Source organism: Vipera ursinii (assembly GCF_947247035.1).
Source record: "Vipera ursinii genome assembly, chromosome: 2".
In the NCBI taxonomy this organism is placed as follows: domain Eukaryota; kingdom Metazoa; phylum Chordata; class Lepidosauria; order Squamata; family Viperidae; genus Vipera; species Vipera ursinii.
Genome location: NC_139513.1, coordinates 62,663,687 through 62,684,415, shown reverse-complemented (window position 1 = coordinate 62,684,415; position 20,729 = coordinate 62,663,687). Strand labels below are relative to the sequence as shown.

Below are 20,729 nucleotides of genomic sequence, written 5' to 3'. Positions count from 1 at the left end.
TGTGACCACAGTACACTATAACCAGCTGTAAATGCAAATGTCACGTGCCAGAATTGCAGTCACATCATTGCGAGGGAATGGGGGGGGGGGAAATGGTCTAACAGTCATAAGCTCATATATAGGTCTTAAGTCACTTTTTCCAAAGCTGATGTAACTTTAGATCATCATTAAATGAACCATCCTAAGTAAAGGACTGTTTATCTGTGTGGATTGCCTACACAATGGATCACCATGGAAGCTTTGATTCATGCCTTCTTGGAAGAACTTGTTAGATTTTTATCCTGCCTTTTTATATCTTTATTTTTTTATTATATCTGTATTTTTATCCTGCCTTTTTATCAAGGCAGCAAACATACCTAATTTTCCTGCCTCGTGTGTTCCTCACAAGAATGTTGTGAATTGGGTTGAGTTGAGAGAGTGGCCTAAAATTGCCCAGCCACCTTTCATGGCCAAGAGATGCATAGCGCTCATCATCTGCTGGTTTCTAGGCCAGCACCATAATCACTACAACCACATAAAATCATTTATTCCTCAAACATACAATTTAGTACACTTATTTGGTGCATTGAAAATTTTGAACTTTCCTTCTTTCATGCTTTTAACATTCAGCTAGTACAGGGGTAGGCAACCTTGGCTCTTTTATGACTCGTGGACTTCAACTCCTAGAATTCCTGAGCCAGCTAGTAGAAGGAATGAAGTAAAATATTCTGCTGAAACCGAATCACTTTTATCTTTTCTATGGTAGAATAATTTGAGTTCTATACAGAAAAACTGATTGCAGCATATTACACAGGGATAGACAAAAGAGGCATGTGAACACAAAACAGACATACAGATAACTTTTAGGTCCTAATATTACGTGTCAATATGTTTATTTCTGGCTTTAATCTAGAAACGTTCTTTTGAAATCAGTGAAATTCTTCAAATTATTTATGCCTTCAGCATAGAAAAGAAAAATAGCCTAATAGGTAAATTTTAGGATTTTTTAGCCCACATTAAGCAGCATCCTTCTTTAGAAGGCCAGATCCTGAAGCTAAAACTCAAATACTTTGGCCACCTAATGAGAAGGAAGGACTCACTGGAGAAGAGCCTAATGCTGGGAAAGATGGAGGGCAAGAGAAGAAGGGGACGACAGAGAATGAGGTGGCTGGATGGAGTCACTGAAGCAGTAGGCGTGAGCTTAAATGGACTCCAGAAGATGGAAGAGGACAGGAAGGCCTGGAGGAACGTTGTCCATAGGGTCGCGATGGGTCGGACACGACTTCACAACTAACAACAAAAGCAGCATCCTGAGAATGTCTAAAGCTATTCCCCCAGTAGAAAAAGATCAGTTTAGGAGGTATTCTCCTTATTCCAATTTAGAGTCTTTATACAACATGGATTGTACTCAGATGCATGGAGAGCCATTTTTCTCAAAGACAAGAAAGGAGGTGATTTAACAACGATTGGTCACTAGTGATGGTAATATAGAGCACTGCTTTTCCACTGAGAGGAAACATTATATTGCAGTTAGAATCCAAAGCAAACACAAGCAATTTTTCATGATTTCCATTGCAAGGAATAGTAGAGAGGGAAAGGGAAAGTAATTAAATTCACGCTATACACTTCTACTCTCTATGGATATGCTAGTTTTCTTTTTTCTCTCTCTCTCTCTGATAATGGGTGAAGAAATTTGACATAAGATAGAATATTTTAACTCTGCTTTATAGCAGGTTACATTGGAAACTATACTGGAAGTGCGTTCTGTCTTATAGCATAGAGCTATATTGGACTGTCAGAAAATGATGCTTCTTATGTAACACTACATTCATTCATTATATTTATATTACAGTTCGGGTCACATGGGCCATGCTACTATGACCACTGAAAATCACTGGTCTGGTTTCCGACAAAATGCCACCAACTCCTCCTGAATTAGCCAAATGTCATAAATAAGCCAACCAAACAGACTGTCAGAGTCAAAGTTTAATGCCACCAAACTGGGATGCCCTCATTCCCTCTTCACTGTTGGTACATTTTGTGAGCTGATAATTTTTCCCCATTATTTTCAATGCCCTTTTTTCATAAAAGAAATCCATCCTGTAAAGTTGTAAAAGGTGGTGGAGGGAAAATACAATTACAACACAATAGAGATCAGCTAGGTGCAGTTTATGACTGTTGTCTTTTTTCCTTTCAGCTATTAGATTTGGGAGAATGCCACAAGCTGAGAAGGAGAAACTCTTGGCAGAGATTTCAAGTGACATCGACCAGCTGAACCCTGAGTCTGCTGATCTGCGAGCCCTGGCCAAGCTGCTCTACGATTCCTACATAAAGTCTTTCCCTCTGACCAAAGCCAAGGCAAGGGCAATCTTGACAGGAAAGACAACAGACCAATCAGTAAGTGCCATCCAGTTGCTCTTCTTTGGGCAAAAGATCTACCATTCTAATCGACTGTATTGTTTTGTTTTTCTTTTAAAATGTGTTTGGTACTTAACATACTTCAAACCAAAGCTGGGACACAGGAAATGGTTGAAATGGGATAAGTAAATGTTATTTGGAAAAAATCGAATAAAATATTTGAATCCCTTACAACTATGTGAAGGTCAACTCAACTTGCCTTCCTGTATTTGTTGTTAGCTGCGAAGTCGTGTCCGACCCATCGCGACCCTATGGACAATGTTCCTCCAGGCCTTTCTGTCCTCTACCATCTTCTGGAGTCCATTTAAGCTCACGCCTACTGCTTCAGTGACTCCATCCAGCCACCTCATTCTCTGTCGTCCCCTTCTTCTATTGCCCTCAATCTTTCCCAGCATTAGGCTCTTCTCCAGTGAGTCCTTCCTTCTCATTAGGTGGCCAAAGTATTTGAGTTTTAGCTTCAGGATCTGGCCTTCTAAAGAGCAGTCAGGGTTGATCTCCTCTAGGACTGACCGGTTTGATCGCCTTGCAGTCCAAGGGACTCGCAGGAGTCTTCTCCAGCACCATAGTTCAAAGGCCTCAATTCTTTGGCGCTCAGCCTTTCTTATGGTCCAACTTTCACTGCCATACATTGCAACTGGGAAGACCATAGCCTTGACTATACGCACTTTTGTTGACAGGGTGATGTCTCTGCTTTTTAGTGTGCTGTCTAGATTTGCCATGGCTTTCCTCCCGAGGAGCAAGCGTCTTTTAATTTCTTGGCTACAGTCCCCATCTGCAGTGATCTTGGAGCCCAGGAAAATAAAATCTGTCACTACCTCCATTTCTTCCCCATCTATTTGCCAGGAATTGAGAGGGCTGGATGCCATGATCTTAGTTTCTTTAATGTTAAGTTTCAACCCAAGTTTTGCACTCTCCTACTTCACCCACAACAAGACGCTCTTTAGTTCTTCTTCACTTTCTGCCATTAGAGTGGTATCATCTGCATATCTTAGGTTGTTGATATTTCTTCCGGCAATCTTAATTCCAACTTTTGATTCATCTAGCCCTGCCTTTCTCATGATGTGCTTTGCATATAAGTTAAATAGCCAGGGTGACAGTATACAGCCTTGCTGGACTCCTTTCCCAATTTTGAACCAATCAGTGTTTTGGTGTTCAGTTCTCACTGTTGCTTCTTGGCCCACATATAGGTTTCTCAAGAGACAAATAAGATGGTCTGGTACACCCATCTCTTTAAGAACTTGCCACATTTTGTTATGATCCACACAATCAAAGGCTTTAGCATAGTCAATGAAGCAGAAGTAGATGTTTTTCTGGAACTCTCTAGCTTTCTCCATGATCCAGCGTATATTGGCAATTTGATCTCTAGTTCCTCTGCCTCTTCAAAATCCTCCCTGTACTTCTGGTAGTTCTTGATCCACATACTGCTGGAGTCTAGCTTGTAGGATTTTAAGCATAACTTTACTAGCATGAGAAATGAGTGCAATGGTGCGATAGTTTGAACATTCTTTGGCACTGCCTTTCTTTGGAATTGGAATGTAAACTGATCTTTTCCAATCCTGTGGCCACTGTTGAGTTTTCCAAATTTGCTGGCAAATTGAGTGTAGCACTTTTACTGCATCATCTTTTTAAGATATTGAATAGCTCAGCTGGAATACTGTCACCTCCACTAGCTTTGTTGTTGCTCAGCTTTTCTAATGCCAACTTCACTTCACATTCTAGGATGTCTGGCTTGAGGTCAATGACCACCTCATCGTGATTATCAGGGACGTAAAGCTCATTCTTGTATAGTTCTTCTGTGTAATTTTGCCACCTCTTCTTAATCTCTTCTGCCTCTGTTAGGTCCCTGCCATTTTGGTCCTTTATCGTGCCCATTTTTGCATGAAACGTTCCCTTCATCTCTCCAATTTTCTTGAAAAGATCTCTGGTCCTCCCTATTCTATTGTTTTCTTCTATTTCTTTGCACTGTTCATTGGCATTCTTATCTCTTCTAGCTATTCTCTGGAATTCTGCATTCAATTGGGCGTATCTTTCTTTTTCTCCCTTGCCTTTCGCTTCCCTCCTTTCCTCAGCTATTTGCAAGGCTTCCTCAGACAACCATTTTGCTTTCTTGCATTTCTTTTTCTTTGGGATGGTTTTGGTTGCTACCTGTTATACAATGTTGCAAACCTCTGTCCATAGTTCTTCAGGCACTCTGTCTATCAGATCTAATTCCTTAAATCTATTTGTCACCTCTACTGTATATTCAACCGGGATATGATTTAATTCATACCTGACTGGCCTAGTGCTTTTCCCTACTTTCTTCAGTTTAAGCCTAAACTTTGCAATGAGAAGCTCACGGTCTGAGCCACAGTCAGCTCCTGGTCTTGTTTTTACTGACTGTAGAGAGTTCTGCATCTTTGGCTGCAGAGCATATAGTCAATCTGATTTCTGTGTTGACCGTCTGGTGATGTCCATGTGTAGAGCCGTCTCTTGGGTTGTTGGAAAAGAGTGTTTGCTATCACCATCGTATTCTCTTAACAAAATTCTATCAGCCTGTGCCCTGCTTCATTTTGTACTCCAAGGCCAAACTTGCCTGTTATTCCGGTTATCTTTTGGCTTCCTATTTTAACATTCCAATCCCCCATGATGATAAGGACATCATTTTTTGGTGTTAGTTCTATAAGGTGCTGTAGGGCTTCCTAGAACCCGTCAGTTTCATCCTCTTCAGCACTGGTGGTTGGGGCATAGACTTGGACTACTGTGATATTGAATGGTTTGCTTTGGATTCGAACTGAGATCATTCTGTCATTTTGAGGATTGTATCCCAGTATTGCTTTTCCTATTCTTTTATTGACTATGAAGGCTACTCCATTTCTTCTGAGGGATTCTTGCCCGCAGTAGTATACCTGATGGTCATCTGAATTAAATTCACCCATTCCTGTCCATTTTAGCTCGCTGATACCTAAGATGTCGATGTTCAGTCTTGTCATCTCTTGTTTGACCACGTCCAGCTTTCCTTGAGCATGCCTGGCTGAGGAATTCTGGGAGTTGAAGTCCACAAGTCATAAAAGGGCCAAGTTTGAATACCCCTGACGTACATTATCCAATGGAGCTACTGTATGTCTTAAAGCATCCATGTTGGGCTACGGTTCGATTCCTTTCTTGGCATTAGACTGGATGTTTTTAGGTCTCTGGTAGAAAGGATAATTCAAGGACTAGTCACATCCTTTTGCTAAGATTTCTCAGCCTTGACAATAGACATATGGATTCAATTCCCAGAATTCTCCAGCCAGCATGCTTGTTGGAGAATTGTAGTAGTTGAAATCTATACATCTTAAGATTGTCAAGATTATGAAACTCTGTGTTAGAAGAACAGCAAATTCACATTTTTGTTGTTTTAAAACTAATCTATCTAGTCCCACTTATCTTATTATTTTCAGTTGTCAACAAATGTCTAGTGTTCAGTACTTCCAATATTTACTTCCTTATACTCTACCTGTTTAACAATTCATCATAATTTTACTAGTTGTATGCTCATGAAAATCCTTGTTTACATCCTTTATTGCCGACTTGTAATTAGATCTGAGCAAATTTACTTTTTTTATTTTATTCTCATTTGAATAAGATTTCCTTGGTCAGAAAGAACTCTTGTACTTCCTTGATGCTATGTCATGGCCTTGCATATGTCCACTTGTTTCTAATGGTATGTTCAGCCTCAGTATCTCTAGAAGGCCACCAGCTCTGTCAATCATAAGTTGCATTTTCACAGCATCTCACAGATCCCCTCCCCTCTTCTTCTTGAGCTGGTTGATGGTAGAAGGTAGGGTTTAGCAGGAAGGACAAAGAGGCCTTAACACCTAAGTGAAGGGGAAAGTTTCAAAAAACAAAACAAGGCAGGAGTTTTTGACAGTAAGACTGTCTGTTCCGCAACTCCCAAGGAAATACTGCCAAATTGTCTTTGGAGCATTTCCTCTGGAACAGGAGTTAAGTTGATATTTAATCGGCTTGGCTTCTCCAGACACTCCATAAAATTTATGGAGTTGATGCTGCTCTCCCATTGAAAGAAATGCATTGAAAGCAATCTCAGTTTGTTTTTCTGAAGGAGAAGACACAATTCTATCCACGAAACACACAAAAGAGTGGCCACCCTGCAAAATGCCCCTCTCAAATAGAACATTGGGCAGTCTTCACAAGATGTTCAGGATTTGGCTGTATATAACCAAATATACTATTTTGCAAAACTGATATATTGAGAAAAGGTTGGACTTCTACTTCCAAATATTTTTACAGGATCTGTGTGATTTATAGATACGCTGTCTGTGTATTTGGTGGACTGTGTGTAGATGTGGCCCCTGTTATTTGCAGAGGTCCATTCCAGCCTAACAACTGTGGATAATAAAACAAGGATTATTTTATTGTTTGTTAACCCCATATGGCCACCCATCTTATAAAACACAACTGTGGGCAGCTCACAGCAATGATAAAACCACAAACAATAAAAAACAAGTATACCAGGTACCTGACCCACCATCTCCAGTCCATCATGCTATACAGTCCTTGAATTCCAATCTTGGTGTATCCAATTCCAATCTTGGTGTATCCCAGTACTCAGGGGGAAAGCCAGCCCTTTACAGCTTTTTGCATGGCTAAAAGTGTGGGGTCCTGGCAGTTCCCGGTGGGAAGGGTGTTCCACAGGGCATGGGCTGCTATGGAAAAGTCACGTGTCCTCTAATGGCAACATTTAAGGGATGGAAATCTGGAGACTTAAGAAAAACCAGACTTTACACATGGGTAAAAGCAATCTGTACACATATGTAAACATTCTCTCTCTCTCTCTCTCTCTCTCTCTCTCTCTCTCTCTCTCTCTCTCTCTCTCTCTCTCTCTCTCTCTCTCTCTCTCTCTCTCTCTGTCTCTCTGTCTCTCTCTCTCTCTCTCCCTCTCCCTTTCCATCTCCATCCCTTCCCCCCCGTCTCTCTCTCTCTCTCACACACACAAGCACACTCCTTCAAACACAACCACATATCAAAGTCTGCTGATATGCAATACTTCTTACTGAGTTCTGCTGTGCCAAACTTTGGGTTATGGAATGTATGAAGAAGGTATCAAGTGGGAGGAGTAAGGATGAAAGAAGGCCCTCCAAAAACAGAATGTTGTTTATCAATTTCCTTTCCATCTGCCTAAAACCAGATATTTTAATGGTTGCCTATAAAAGATCACATTTTGGTAAGCATTAAATAATATTTTAAAATGTGTGACTTCAGGGTAAACATTATAATAGACAGCAGTTTTCTGTTTATTCCCTGAATAAAGAAAATCTTGAGACTGGAAACTCTTTGAAACTGGGCTTTCACATTCCGAGTCTGATGTGCTAAGAATTGCATCTAAACTGGAACGTTTGTGTGCGTTCTTGTGATAATGTTCACCTATCCCTAATTAAATTCCAAATATGAGGACAGTGTTACTGGGGTAAAAACTAGAAATGAAAACTCCGTATAAAAGGCCAACTCTTTCTTAGTCTTTCCTTTAAAAAGAATGAGAATAAATGTGCTCATTCAGTAAATAATGTATAAAACAATTTTATTATGTGAAGGACTTTGGGTTCCCAAACATTAACATGTTTATTGTGGACACAATTCTCAACTATGTTCCTTCTCAGAATTGTGGGCAACACTTCATAATGTGTAAATGTGTAAATGACTGGTAATGCTTAAAGGGTTGTACAGTTTAAAATAATTATGTAGACAATTTTTTCTGAGACATATAGTGCTCACTAGCCTTTGCAAAATATACTTTGTTAAATCAATTTCAGGTTCTCTAGTTTTCAACAGTTAGTATTTTCTGCAATGTTCTAAGAAATACCACTTAGAAATAAGGAAGATCAAGGAAGCTCTGAAAATAATAAAGCGGCAAATAATAGTTATAGCCAAAAAGATCAGCAGACACAAAGTGTGAAATGCAAATTATAGGCAGAACTTTCAATTTCAATCCAATAAGAAACATTTCTACCAATCAACAGTGGAGAGGCTAGAGTGAATCAGACACTACTTGATAAGGAAGAAACAGTATAGTTCTGGGGCCAGACATGGGATAACCCAAAAAAATACAACAAGAATGCAGCTTGGTTAAAGAAGGTGGATAAGTATAAAAAAAGCAGTTGAAATGAAAGAATTAGTAATAACAGCAGAAATGGTAGAGAAAAGAGCAAGGAAGATCAAGAATTGGTCAGCACCAGGTGAAAATGAACTGGTTGAAACATCTGACTGGTCTACACACACTTGTTGCCAAGCAGTTTAACAACATACTGCAAGGAGGTGAAATTGAAAAGTGGCTAACATCTGGCAAAATATACCTGATAATGAAGGTTTCCTGCCTGAGCAGGGGGTTGGACTAGATGACCTCCAAATTCCCTTCCAACTACTACATCATCATCATCATCAACAACATCATCATCATCATTATTATTATTGTTATTATTATTGTTGTTGTTGTTGTTGTTATTATTATTATTATTATTATTATTATTATTATTATTATTATTATTATTATTATTATTATTATGGATCCAGCAAAAGGGCAGCACCAGGCAACTATAGGCCAATTACCTGCTTACCAACAACTTTCAAATTGCTGACTAGTGTGGTAGCTGATGAAGTCCAATACATCTAATTGAAAACAAGCTCTTTTCACCTGAGCAGAAAGGAATCCTTCCAAACAGCAGAGGAACAAAAGATCAACTCCTAATTTATCAGATGATTTGGGAAAACTAAAAGAGAAGGAAGACCAACCTGAATGTAGTATGGATTGACTACAAAAAGGGATTTGACATCCTGCCACATGTTTGGATAATCGAGTGTCTAGAAATAACATGAGTCAGTAGAAATATCTGCAGCTTTGTGCAAAGATCAGTGGCACAATGGAAAACAATATCGCTGGTCAATGGTGATAGATATCAAATTAATATCAAAAGAGGAATTTTACAATGTGACTCACTATCATCACTACTGTTTGCCATTGCACTGATTCTTCTGTCAATACTGAAAAAGTTGCCCTATGATTATCGAACATCAAAAACATATGCCAGGCAATCTCACATCTTTTACATGGATGATCTGAAGCTGTATGGAAAAACACTATCTGAAATTGAATCACTACTCAACACTGTCCAAGGTATTTGCAATGGAGTTTGCACTGGACAAATGTATCGCCCTCACCATCAGTAGGGGGAAAATAGTGAGAGCTGAAGGATGCCCTACAGAAATAACATCAAGAGTCTAGATGAAGAAGATCACTACGAATACCTGAGCATACTTCAGACACAAGCACACTGAAGTCAAGAAGAAAGTTAATAATAGATCATCAGAAGAATGAACAAGATCTTAGAGTTCAAACTCACTGGTAGAAATACCATTAAGGCAATTAATACCTAGGCAATTCCAGTCATTAAATACACAGCTGGAATAGTAGACTGGACTAAAACTGAACTAAAACCTCTGGATAGGAAGAAGAGAAAAATAGTGACATTGAATCATGCCCTTTATCAGCCTGGTAATGTTGACAGACTCTACTTACCAAGGAAAATAGGTGGGTGTGGAATGTTGCAAGTATACCAGATAGTTGAAGAAGAAGGAAGGACATTGGAAGAATATCTGAAGGACAGTGAAGAAGATACACTGAACCCAGTACACTAGGAAGGTTCACTGAGTACTGTGTAGACCAAACTGGCCTTCAAGAAAGACCAAATGAAAGATAGTTAAGAGACATGGCAAGGCAAAGTATTACATTAAAAATAGGAGGCAAAGCAGATAACAAGACTTGGCAATGCCTCAGAGCGGGAAAATTGAAGACAGAGGGGCAAATTCTGGCTGCATAAGATGAAGCCTTAAGAACAAATGCATACAAAGCCAAAATTGAGAGGACAGCAACAGATAGTAAATGCAGGCCTGTGCAAAGAAGTTGAAGAAAAACTTAGTTGATCGCAACAGAAGATTACACAAATTGACTCTAAACAACAGCATGACAAACTAGCAACAATGGTGCACTGCAATATCTGCAAAAAGTACCATTTCCATGCCAGCAAGTACTGGTGGCTCAACAAAACAATAGGAAATGAAAAAATTCAATGCCTAAAGTGCAGATAGGCATTGGCTAGTGCTAGATAATATCTCAGACTTAACAACTCTGGATAAGAAAGGAAAAATGTTTGGATAGTGCATGTTGCAGTGTCATGTGGTGCCTTTAATCTAATCCTTATATAGGCAACAGATCTGAATTTTGACAATCCTCTTATCCTCTGTGGCAACAGGTCCATACTCTTTTGGGGAGTTTTCCAACCCTCCCATTTTTAAGAGATTTCAATGAGTAAGGAAGAAAAGCAGAAATCAGATCCTCCACCTTTCATCCTATAAATCATTTTCCATGTCTGACATTCCTTTGATTTTAAAAACAGTTCTTCAAAGTCCAGTTGAAGCAAATAATGCTCCAGCACCTTCTACTTTTCATCCCCATAGCTACCTGGTTCATTGTGATGACTTTAGAATACATTCTTAGGAAACACATTCTTTAAGAAGTGATCACAATGAAACAGCCTTCTAGATATGTCTGTCTGTCTATATCTATCTATCTATCTATCTATCTATCTATCTATCTATCTATCTATCTATCTATCTATCTGCAGTTCATCAATCACAATTGTTTACCTGTTTTTGTTTCAAAGAATCAATGACTCATCATAAGTATTATTGATGTAGGGATAAATTCAATAAAATACCATAAAGGGATTTATGTCTACTGTCTTCTATTTCTATGGGAGTAATGGCTTATCTTCCATTTTGCTTGATGAGTTTTAGAACTAAGGTACAAGTAAACTTTCCTATTTCAGCTTCTCTTCTCTATCATTGACAATGACGGTGTTACATTCCAGTCCTGGGTTAAGAACATTCTGTAAATGTGTGTATGATCATGGGGAGTGGAGGGAATCAGCTGACAATATCCCAATCCCATTCAATAAATTTTCCATGGGTTTTATTGTCCATTACAAATCTATGGCAAGGAAATTCAGAAAACCATAAAAATACAGTTTAGGTTTAGTAATAAAATGTAGGAGCCTAATTGTAATGGCAGTATTATGCTGGTATAACAAGTTTCCAAAATGATAAAGCAGATATGCTATTGGTTTTAAATGATTGCTGTTTCTTAGCAGTTCACCTTGAGGGCTTTATTTACCAAAACAAAATGGTTTTCTTCAAAAATATGTCCTTGAAAACTGAGAGACCTATTGCAGCTGAGTTCTTCACATTCATGCACTTAAATCTGTCTTCTCCAACCTGTTTTTCAGACAGTCATGGTGTTTTGTGTTGCAAAAATCCTGATCATCAACTGTATCTTCTTCTTTTTTTTAGCCATTTGTCATTTATGACATGAATTCCTTAATGATGGGAGAAGACCAGATCAAGTGTAAACATTTGGGCCCCATGCAGGAGCAAAACAAAGAAGTGGCCATACGTATTTTCCAGCGCTGCCAGTTTCGCTCGGTGGAAGCTGTTCAGGAAATCACTGAATTTGCCAAAAGCATTCCAGGTTTTGTGAGTTTAGACCTCAATGACCAAGTAACTCTCCTGAAATATGGAGTGCATGAGATCATCTATACGCTCCTGGCCTCCATGATGAATAAAGATGGTGTTCTCATATCCAATGGACAAGGATTCATGACTCGGGAGTTCCTAAAGAGTCTGCGGAAACCTTTCTGTGACTTTATGGAGCCAAAATTTGAGTTTGCTGTCAAATTCAATGCACTGGAATTAGACGACAGTGACTTGGCAATATTTATAGCCGTCATTATTCTCAGTGGAGGTAAGTGTGAAAAAGTTTCATAGTTCTCCTTGATTTGCAAAGAATTTAGCCAGGGTGCATGACTTCTGAGCCCCCCAAGCACCCCATACTTAGTATCAGGAGTCCTAGGAGTTCTCACAGTCTAAATTTTTGGATCTGTGTGCAGCTGCTCCGTATCCAGTGACTGCATATTAGCCAGTTGATTCATTTTAGACTCTGGACTAACTCTACTCATGCTGGTCACTGGATTGGATCCCCTTGGGAAGAAAGATACAAGAATCCTTGGTTAATAATCTTTGCTTGACCAATCAGATCTTTTGGAGCCCTAGTTTCTTTCTATACCCATTGATCGCCCTTCAATCTGAAACTCTGCTTGTCCTTCAGTTCTTGTTCTTTGGTCCCAGTAAACTGATTTGTCCCTTGTCTCCTGACTGCCTTCAGACTGCTGTCTCTGGGCAGCCCTGGCAGTTCAATCACAAAACTAAGGTCAGGAAAACTATCTTATACCAGAACAAACCATGGAACCCAATATTATTGGTTCTGTTTAATAGTTGTTTGTCAGAGTCTGCAGCAGAAGTCTTGTGACTGAACATGGGGCCACCTATAAACAAATAAGTGTCAGATGGAACTGTGTGTTTCTTTGTTATTCTTTACATCCCCAGTGTGACCTTACTGAGTTGAGTTGCTGCTGTTTGTCACCATAGGCATTGCTATGTTTTCCTTATACAGAACCAGACACCACCACCACCACTTTTCCATAATTTCATTTCTCTGACTGCTTCTTTCTCTCAACCACGTTTGAGAATTGCATGATTCAACAAGTGTCGGGATTAAAGGAGCTTAATTACTATTCGCTTGGTACTGCAGCATTAAAACATGTTGTTAGTTAAACTAAAATCTCATTTAGCAAGAATATACACTGTAAGAATTTTTGAGAAAGATGTTGGGATAAGTGGATTCCTGAGTGGCTGTGTCTTCACCTTGATATGACAAATTCAAGAACCTACTCTAAATAATACAATTCAACAAAAGCTAAATTGAACGCTTTGAGAAGTACAGTGTCTTGGAATGCAAGATTGTTGGGGGGGGGGGAAATCACCTTCTCTCTCAAGAAAATCCTTTGAGTTGGATGGTACTTTTTGATAATAAAGATTAGAAAATGTCCTCCTGCTTGCTTTCCTCAAAACACTGAACACATAAGGAAAAAAGAAAGCTGTATACATCTCAAATATGGATGTTTCAAATATGAATACTTCTTAACCTTTTTTATTTTATTTTAACAGATATTTAGAAATGCAAGGTTATAAAGATTTCTAGGTTGTAAAAAATTGAATAAGAATTTTCAAAGTAATATTAGTAATACCTTTAAAGATAATTCTAACTAGTATTAAAAGCAAATCAGAAATATTAGTTTATGAATTAAGAATTAATTAATTAAGAATTAAGAAATGTTATCCTTATTGTAAAAAAAGACAATTGTCACTGTTATGTAACTGCAACCCATCCTTCTTTTAATAATGCTAATAAGTAGATAGATAGTTAAAACAGTTTTAAAGGTTGCCCTAGATAAGAGGAAATAGCTGCATTTTTGAACATGATGGCAAAACACTTCTGGTTGAACTTGATTGATATAGTACAATTTTGTATCCAAAAATTGACTCTGTGTGTGTGTGGGGGGGTGTTTACAATTAAAAAACAAGAGAAAATTCAAATCCATAAGCCAATACTATACACATTGAGTTCTGCTGAAAAGGAATCTGTGGAAATTAATTTCTTCATTAGGTGTGCTTAAATCCATATATTTTCAATGCAAGTAGGGCTAAGGTATAAATTCACATCCTTTCCCGTTCTTCTTTCCACCTGGAAACTCTAGAATAGGATCTACTAGGACTCTAACTTAGCCTGGATGTGCAAAGTAGTAGTAGTAGACTTTATTGTCATTTCAACAATATACAGTACAGTACACAGTGAAACGAAACGTTTCCCCAGGACCAAGGTGCTACATCAGACGACACGAATCAAAAAAAGAACAGAACACAAACTACACATAACTCTAAACTAAAAACTTTAAAAAAAACTACAAATACAAGTACTTATAGTTCCAGTTTCTTCGTGTTGAGAATTCTAATGGCTTGTAGGAAGAAACTGTTACACAATCTGGATGTCCGAGCCCAAATGCTCCTGCACCTCTTTCCAGATGGCAAAAGAGTGAAGAGTGTGTATGAAGGGTGTGTGTAATCAGCCACAATGTTTCTGGCTTTACGGATGCAACGTGTGATGTAAATATCCATGACAGAGGGAAGAGCAACCCCGATGATCTTCTCTGCCATCCTCACTATTCGCTGTAAGGTTTTGCGATCGGAAACGGTGCAGTTTCCAAACCAGGCAGTAATGCAACTGCTCAGGGTGCTCTCACGTCCAATCCTTGTTAGAGATATTCCAAGCTTTTATTGATCCCTGTGAAGTTTTGGTGCAGCTGTAACTTGTGGTAAAATTTACCGAGTGGTTTTTGCAAACTGGACTGAATTAACTAGTAGACATTTCTAGCAAGGCGTCATTTAGTGCCTGTGAGATTCTTGCATGAGAAAAATTTTCCCTAATTTTATTGATTATATGCCATCAAGTTGATGTCAACTCTTAGCTCTTCCAGCAGCAACCCCTATCATCTCTGTACCTAACTGAATCTATCCACTTTGCTACTCATCGTCCTCTTTTCTTTCCTTCTACCTTTCCCAATATTAAAGCCATCTCCAGAGTGCTAGGTCTTTGCATGTCTCCAAAGTAGAGTAATTTGAGTCTAGTAGTTTGTGTCTTAAGTGGGAACTCTGGGTTGATTTGTTCAATGGTTTGTTTTCTTGGATGTCCACAGTATTCTCAGGAGGAGTTTTTTTTTAGATCTTGGAATTTTTTTATCCCACACTTAATTAGATGAACACACCTAATTCTCTTCCTTACTCTTATTTTCTCACAATAACAAACCTGTAAAGTGGATTGGGCTGAGAGAGAGTGACTGGCCCAATGTCACCCAGCTGCCTTTCATGCCTAAAGTGGGACTAGAACTCACATCCTCCTGCTTTCTAGCTGGGTGCCTTAACCACTGGACCAAACTGGAGTCTTCTCCAACACCAAAAGCATCAATACTCTTCCTATTTTGTTTCTTTGGTGTTTTTGTATAAATATTTAATCCTTAAAATAGCAACCAATTTGGCAACAAATTTACAATCGGATCGATTGTAAATTAAATTTTCAGAAGGATTTAATATACCCAAAATAAAGCTCCCACAAAATGGACAGTACAAGCTGCTGTTTTTAACCAGTCTTTTAAATCTTCTTCAGGCATAATCCAACAGAAAGTACATTCAAGATATTACATATTCCCAATAATTGTGCCTGAAGTTGTACAGATTAAAGGCTATCAAGTAATAACTCCACTGCGGCTTGAATAATTGAAACTATTGACAAATGTACAGTCTAGGAATAAGTGATTTTGAAGATGAGCATTAAGTCGTAGTTTCCTTCGTAGTTTGATCCAGTTTTAATTCTGCTACCAGAATTCTGCCCAAAATGGCCTTTCCTGTGAGACAAGAGGAATGAGATAATCCTTGCCAGTTTCATTTCACTGAAGCTTCATCACCACCTTCCCGGTTGCTCTGGGAATTTCAAGGGAAAGTGGAATAGTTTACAGTAGGAGAGAGGGGATCAGAAGAGATTGCCTGCCCCCTTTCCACTGGAGGATTCCCATACTACATTAACAGTCTTCTGTAGAAAAAAAAGCCATCTGCTAAATACTTCTGTTGGATCCAATCTAGTTGAAAATGCATTTTTTCAGGGCTTGAGCTATTTTATCAGTATAGGAATTGCTGCCTTACAGACTGAGAAAGACAAACTCTCATTAAAAAGGACAAGCCAGTCAACAATTTTGAGGGCTTCTCCACCTATTAAGGATCTTTTTTTATATAACTTGTAAGATATGTGCAGCCAGTGCTAGTTTCTTTGGATTTAAAACCTGATTTATTCTGTACTCATTAAAATCAGGCACGCAACGGCTGAGTCACACTGACATTATGATAAGAGTTCCCAGCCAAATGCTTATTCTTGTTCTAAATGAGCTTCAGTAGCAATTGCTCTTAAGAGATAAGAATACACAGGAATTTTGCAAGTGTACATAGAACATAAAATAATTGTTATGAACATTTTGTAAGTGAATGATTAACAGAAAGTAAGGTTCTCTTTGAGAATGTTGAAGAATAAAATAGACTTCCACATTGGATAAAAGCCTATCTCTAAATATGGTCATCTACTTTGGGAACATTGTTTCAGCTTTATATTTTACATAATTATCAATCTTTCAAAAATAACTTTGATATTATTGATATTACAGTAGCAGTATTCTTAAAGTTTATCTGTAGTTAAGTAAACTGCAGTTTAATTTTAAAGTAAAAGAACTGTAGAAGTTGGTTTTTATCTTTTCTGTTTAACGTTTCCTAAAAGGAGAATCCATGACTATTTGGGAAGACAGGCATGTGTGCCACCCTATGTTAGGACTTCGTCCTAAAGTCTATCTGGAATTTATCTTTAAATGCGTTGAAGGGTCCAACTATTCAAATTCCAATTAGGCTTCAATTTTTTTAAAAAAATGCTTCAGCATCATAAGCTTGGCCTTGATTTGAGGGTACTTTAAGAGGGAAGATTCTTGGAGAAAGCATTATGTAGGTTTTCTGTTGTTGTTTTTTGCGGGGAGGGGGGGTCTTTATTTATTTATTTTTATTTTTAATCCCATTTATATCCCGCCCTTCTCCGAAGACTCAGGGCAGCTTACAATCTAAAGCACAAATCAATGTGCTTAGCAATAGCCTTCATTCTATGTATATGCCTGCTTATTAGGGCTTTTGCCCCCCCCCAAATGGCATTTTTACAAAGTCAGCTTATTGCCCCCACCAATCTGGGTCCCATTTTCCCTACCTCGGAAGGATGGAAGGCTGAGTCAACCTTGAGCCTGGTGGGACTCGAACCTGCACTAATTGCAGGCAGCTGGTGTTACTTAAGGAGGCATTAGCCCACCGCTCCACCAAGGCTCTTAATGCTCCACCAAGGCTCTTAAATCATGATAAACAAGCAAAACAGTTTATCATGATAAACAAGCAAAACAGTGAGAAAATAGATAAGAGCCTCAAATCAAAGAAGATATCTGGATCTCTTGATAAATTCCTGAAACAAAAATTATGTCTGACAAAAATATCCTTTTTTATTGTAGAAAGGATCTGTACAATTCAGTCTGTTTTTGTATTTGCTTGGGTTGCAAGGAAGTTACTTTTAGACAAGTTGAATATTACTATATTGTTAACAACATTAAAGACTATTAGTGAAGCAAGCAAGGGATTTTCTAGATCAGTGGTGGCAAACCTATGGCACACGTGCCAGAGGCGGCACTCAGAGCCCTCTCTGTGGGCACATGCGCTGTTGCCCCAGCCCCACCTCCCTCCGCAGCCCACTCCTCACCAGCAGTTCCCCCAGAGGAGAGTCACCCCTGAGCGGGGGTCCGTGCAGAGCAGCGCAGCCAAGGAAATGGCAGCTGGGCGGCAGGGACAAGACTGCCCTCGTGCTCCTTCGCATGCAGTTGATGCTGCGGGGTGTGGGTAGAGGGCGTGGCTGCTATGGTGCTGCTGGGCTGCCTGGGTGACCTGCAGGCCGTAGAAGCGGTGAATGGCCCTGAGGGGGGCGGGGTTAGGGGTAGAGTGGGCAGGATGGGGGGGGAGGGCAGGGGGCGGGGTGCAGCCAGGGCCGGTTTTGGGGCACTTGGTCTCTAAAAGTTTTGCCATCACTATTCTAGGTTTTCAAAAACAGTGGGAAAAGATGCTGCAGACTTTACATTTGCTTAAATTTTATGTTTATGCACAATGAGTCCTACCCAGATGTTTTAGGATTTGCAGATTATCAGAATACTATTAAAATCTACGTGATTTCCCCAAAACCAGACAAGTAACATTTTTAAAAAATATTAACTGCCACATCTCTAAAATGTTTACGCACACATATCCTCCATACATAGCAGACAGCTCTAAAAGTTTTGAATACGGTAAATGACCTTGAGTGAGTAGGCTTCTGTTTGTGCAATATTACATGAACAAAGTTTGTCTCTCATTTCTTTTTTCCTTTTTTTTTCCTGAAAAAAAATCTGTTTTGCTTTTCCAAGCTTCTTGAGCAAATTTGGAACTGGAAGGAAGGGGAAGTCTGTTCTAACTGCAGAACCTCTTTTGCTGGAAGAAAGGCATCATAGGATATAATTCTTAAAATAATGTAAGCCCAGTATGTCAACTCTTTTTGACACAGCTTTTCTGTGGGTCCTTTTTTACACTCTAGTGTTATTCCTTCCTCATTTTTTTAAAGTTGAATATTAGTATTGTTTATTTTTTTAACTAACTTATGGATTGGGTTTAGAATTTTGTAGTGGTAGCGATAACCTTATGATTTCTGAAAAAAAATAAAACATTTGAGAAGAATGGTTCTATGTTCTTGTTATGTAAATAGGGGGGTTATAAAATTTCCTATAACATTAGGTCTAGTTAGTCAGTGTGAATTATAATGTAAAAACCCAAGTTATGAAAGTACTATCGGGTAATTCAGTTCCAGTTTATATGGAATGCTGCCTTTTTTTGACACCTAGGGTAAATAAGTCATTTTGTGGTTTATATAATCAGGTTGTAAATCCTTACAAGAACTAGTTCAGCCTACATGAACTCCTTTAAACAGACACAGAGCTGATTTCTTGCTTTCTTGTCTGTTATTGTTTTAACTTCCTTCACTTAACACCATACAATTTCTATGACCTTGAATAAAATCAAATTCCAGTGACAAAACTGAGAACTTAAACCTGGCAATGTAATCAACAGCTTTATTTAAATAACTTAATAGCAGTCAATTTGGGCCTCTGGTGTTTCAGGTGCAGGCTTAATTGATCAAGGAAGTTACCCTTTTGGGTATAAGAATTGTTCTATAAAAACTGCAGGAATGGCCACCATGAAATATCTGGTATTTATAAGCCAAACCTGGGAAATGACATTGAGATTTTTGTTAGGTATCCAAAGACTTGCACAACTCCTAAAGTCATCCTTTGTTGATTTCGGTCTTCTTCCCTTTATTCTTTGACAATGCAGGAACTTTGTCATGTGAGGGTGTCATTTGCTCTGTTCCCTCCTGTGTCAGGCTGTAAATCCTAGACAACAACAGATCAAACTCCTTTTGTTGGCGTTGTGTGACTTGCATCATCATTATCATTGTCCCCATGAGCATTCTGAATGGGACAAATGGAAATTTCTTGCAGCAGAGCTGGAGGGCACTAGATTAGTGAAAGCTGTACAGTACACCTTATCCAAACGCATCTGAGCCTGTACCCGATGCCCTCATACCATGACAAGATGACACCCAGCTTGTCCACTTACTTGAATGACTTAGCAATTGTTTTACTTATTAACTTTTGCCTTGCAGCATGAAGCTGGTGGACTCTGGCTATTAAGATGTGGTTTCACATTGCCAAGTGAGTTTAGGAGATTATATATTATCAAGAGAGGCAGCAATGGTCACTTGCAGATGTTGTCAAAATAGGAACATTGTGCACAATTATTAGCAACATTTGGCTGCATTTTCATCCCTTTTGCTTGTAGAATTGTAGAGTTTCTCCATTTGTCCAAAGGTTCAAACAAAGACAGGATTACAATTAAGCTGTGGACCTGGTGTCTACCTGGTGGAGAGATAGCTGAATGTTGTCAACAACTACCTGTTAAATAAAAATCATAAACAAATGGCAAGAAAAATACAGTGGAAACAGAGGTACAGGTAAAAATGTGTGTGAAGGGAGAATCACTACTGAAGTGAGACTAGAAAATATCTCTGACCCTAAAAAGCAGATTTTTGTGGCAGTCAAAAACTTACAGTAATTCCAGTTCAGGTATTTCCTCAGTGCTAGAACTGCAGCAGAGCCCTTTATCGTTCAGCTATACCGATGGCCATGTAGCTACATACATTTTAAAACAAGTGGTTTTATTTACTTCTAGATCGCCCTGGATTACTGAATGTGAAGCCTATTGAAGATATTCAAGATAGTTTGCTGCAATCACTAGAACTCCAGTTAAAGCTGAATCACCCAGAATCATCACAGCTGTTTGCAAAACTGTTGCAGAAAATGACAGACCTCAGACAGATTGTAACAGAACATGTGCAGCTGTTGCAAATTATAAAGAAGACGGAGACAGATATGAGCCTTCATCCACTCCTACAAGAAATTTACAAGGATTTGTATTAAGGGTCATCAGATTTCTAATTCATTTACATAAGTACGTTCATCAAATTGCACTATTTCTTTAAGAGGGAAAATATTACATACCTAAGAAATTACTGTGAAAAAAAAAACATTTAAAAAGAGACAGAGCTTTACTATTATAGATCTATTTTATGCATATTGTTTATAAAGATACATTTACAATTTGCTTTTAATATTAAAATGTCTATATCATCAAAATGTTGACTG

At 38.6% G+C, this 20,729-nt stretch overlaps 1 protein-coding gene across 1 annotated transcript in view; it reads left to right on the top strand.

The window, feature by feature from the left end:
• PPARG (peroxisome proliferator activated receptor gamma) overlaps nt 1–20,504 on the top strand; it is a gene marked incomplete at both ends in the record, with an annotated part of 33,516 nt that extends 13,012 nt beyond the window's left edge. Inside the window, 3 exons of the mRNA XM_083351412.1 lie at nt 2,177–2,376; nt 11,776–12,226; nt 20,257–20,504. Coding sequence (XP_083207538.1) covers nt 2,177–2,376; nt 11,776–12,226; nt 20,257–20,504 — 899 coding nt within the window. The remainder of the gene's footprint in view (nt 1–2,176; nt 2,377–11,775; nt 12,227–20,256) is intronic.
• Nucleotides 20,505–20,729: the final 225 nt, after the last annotated feature.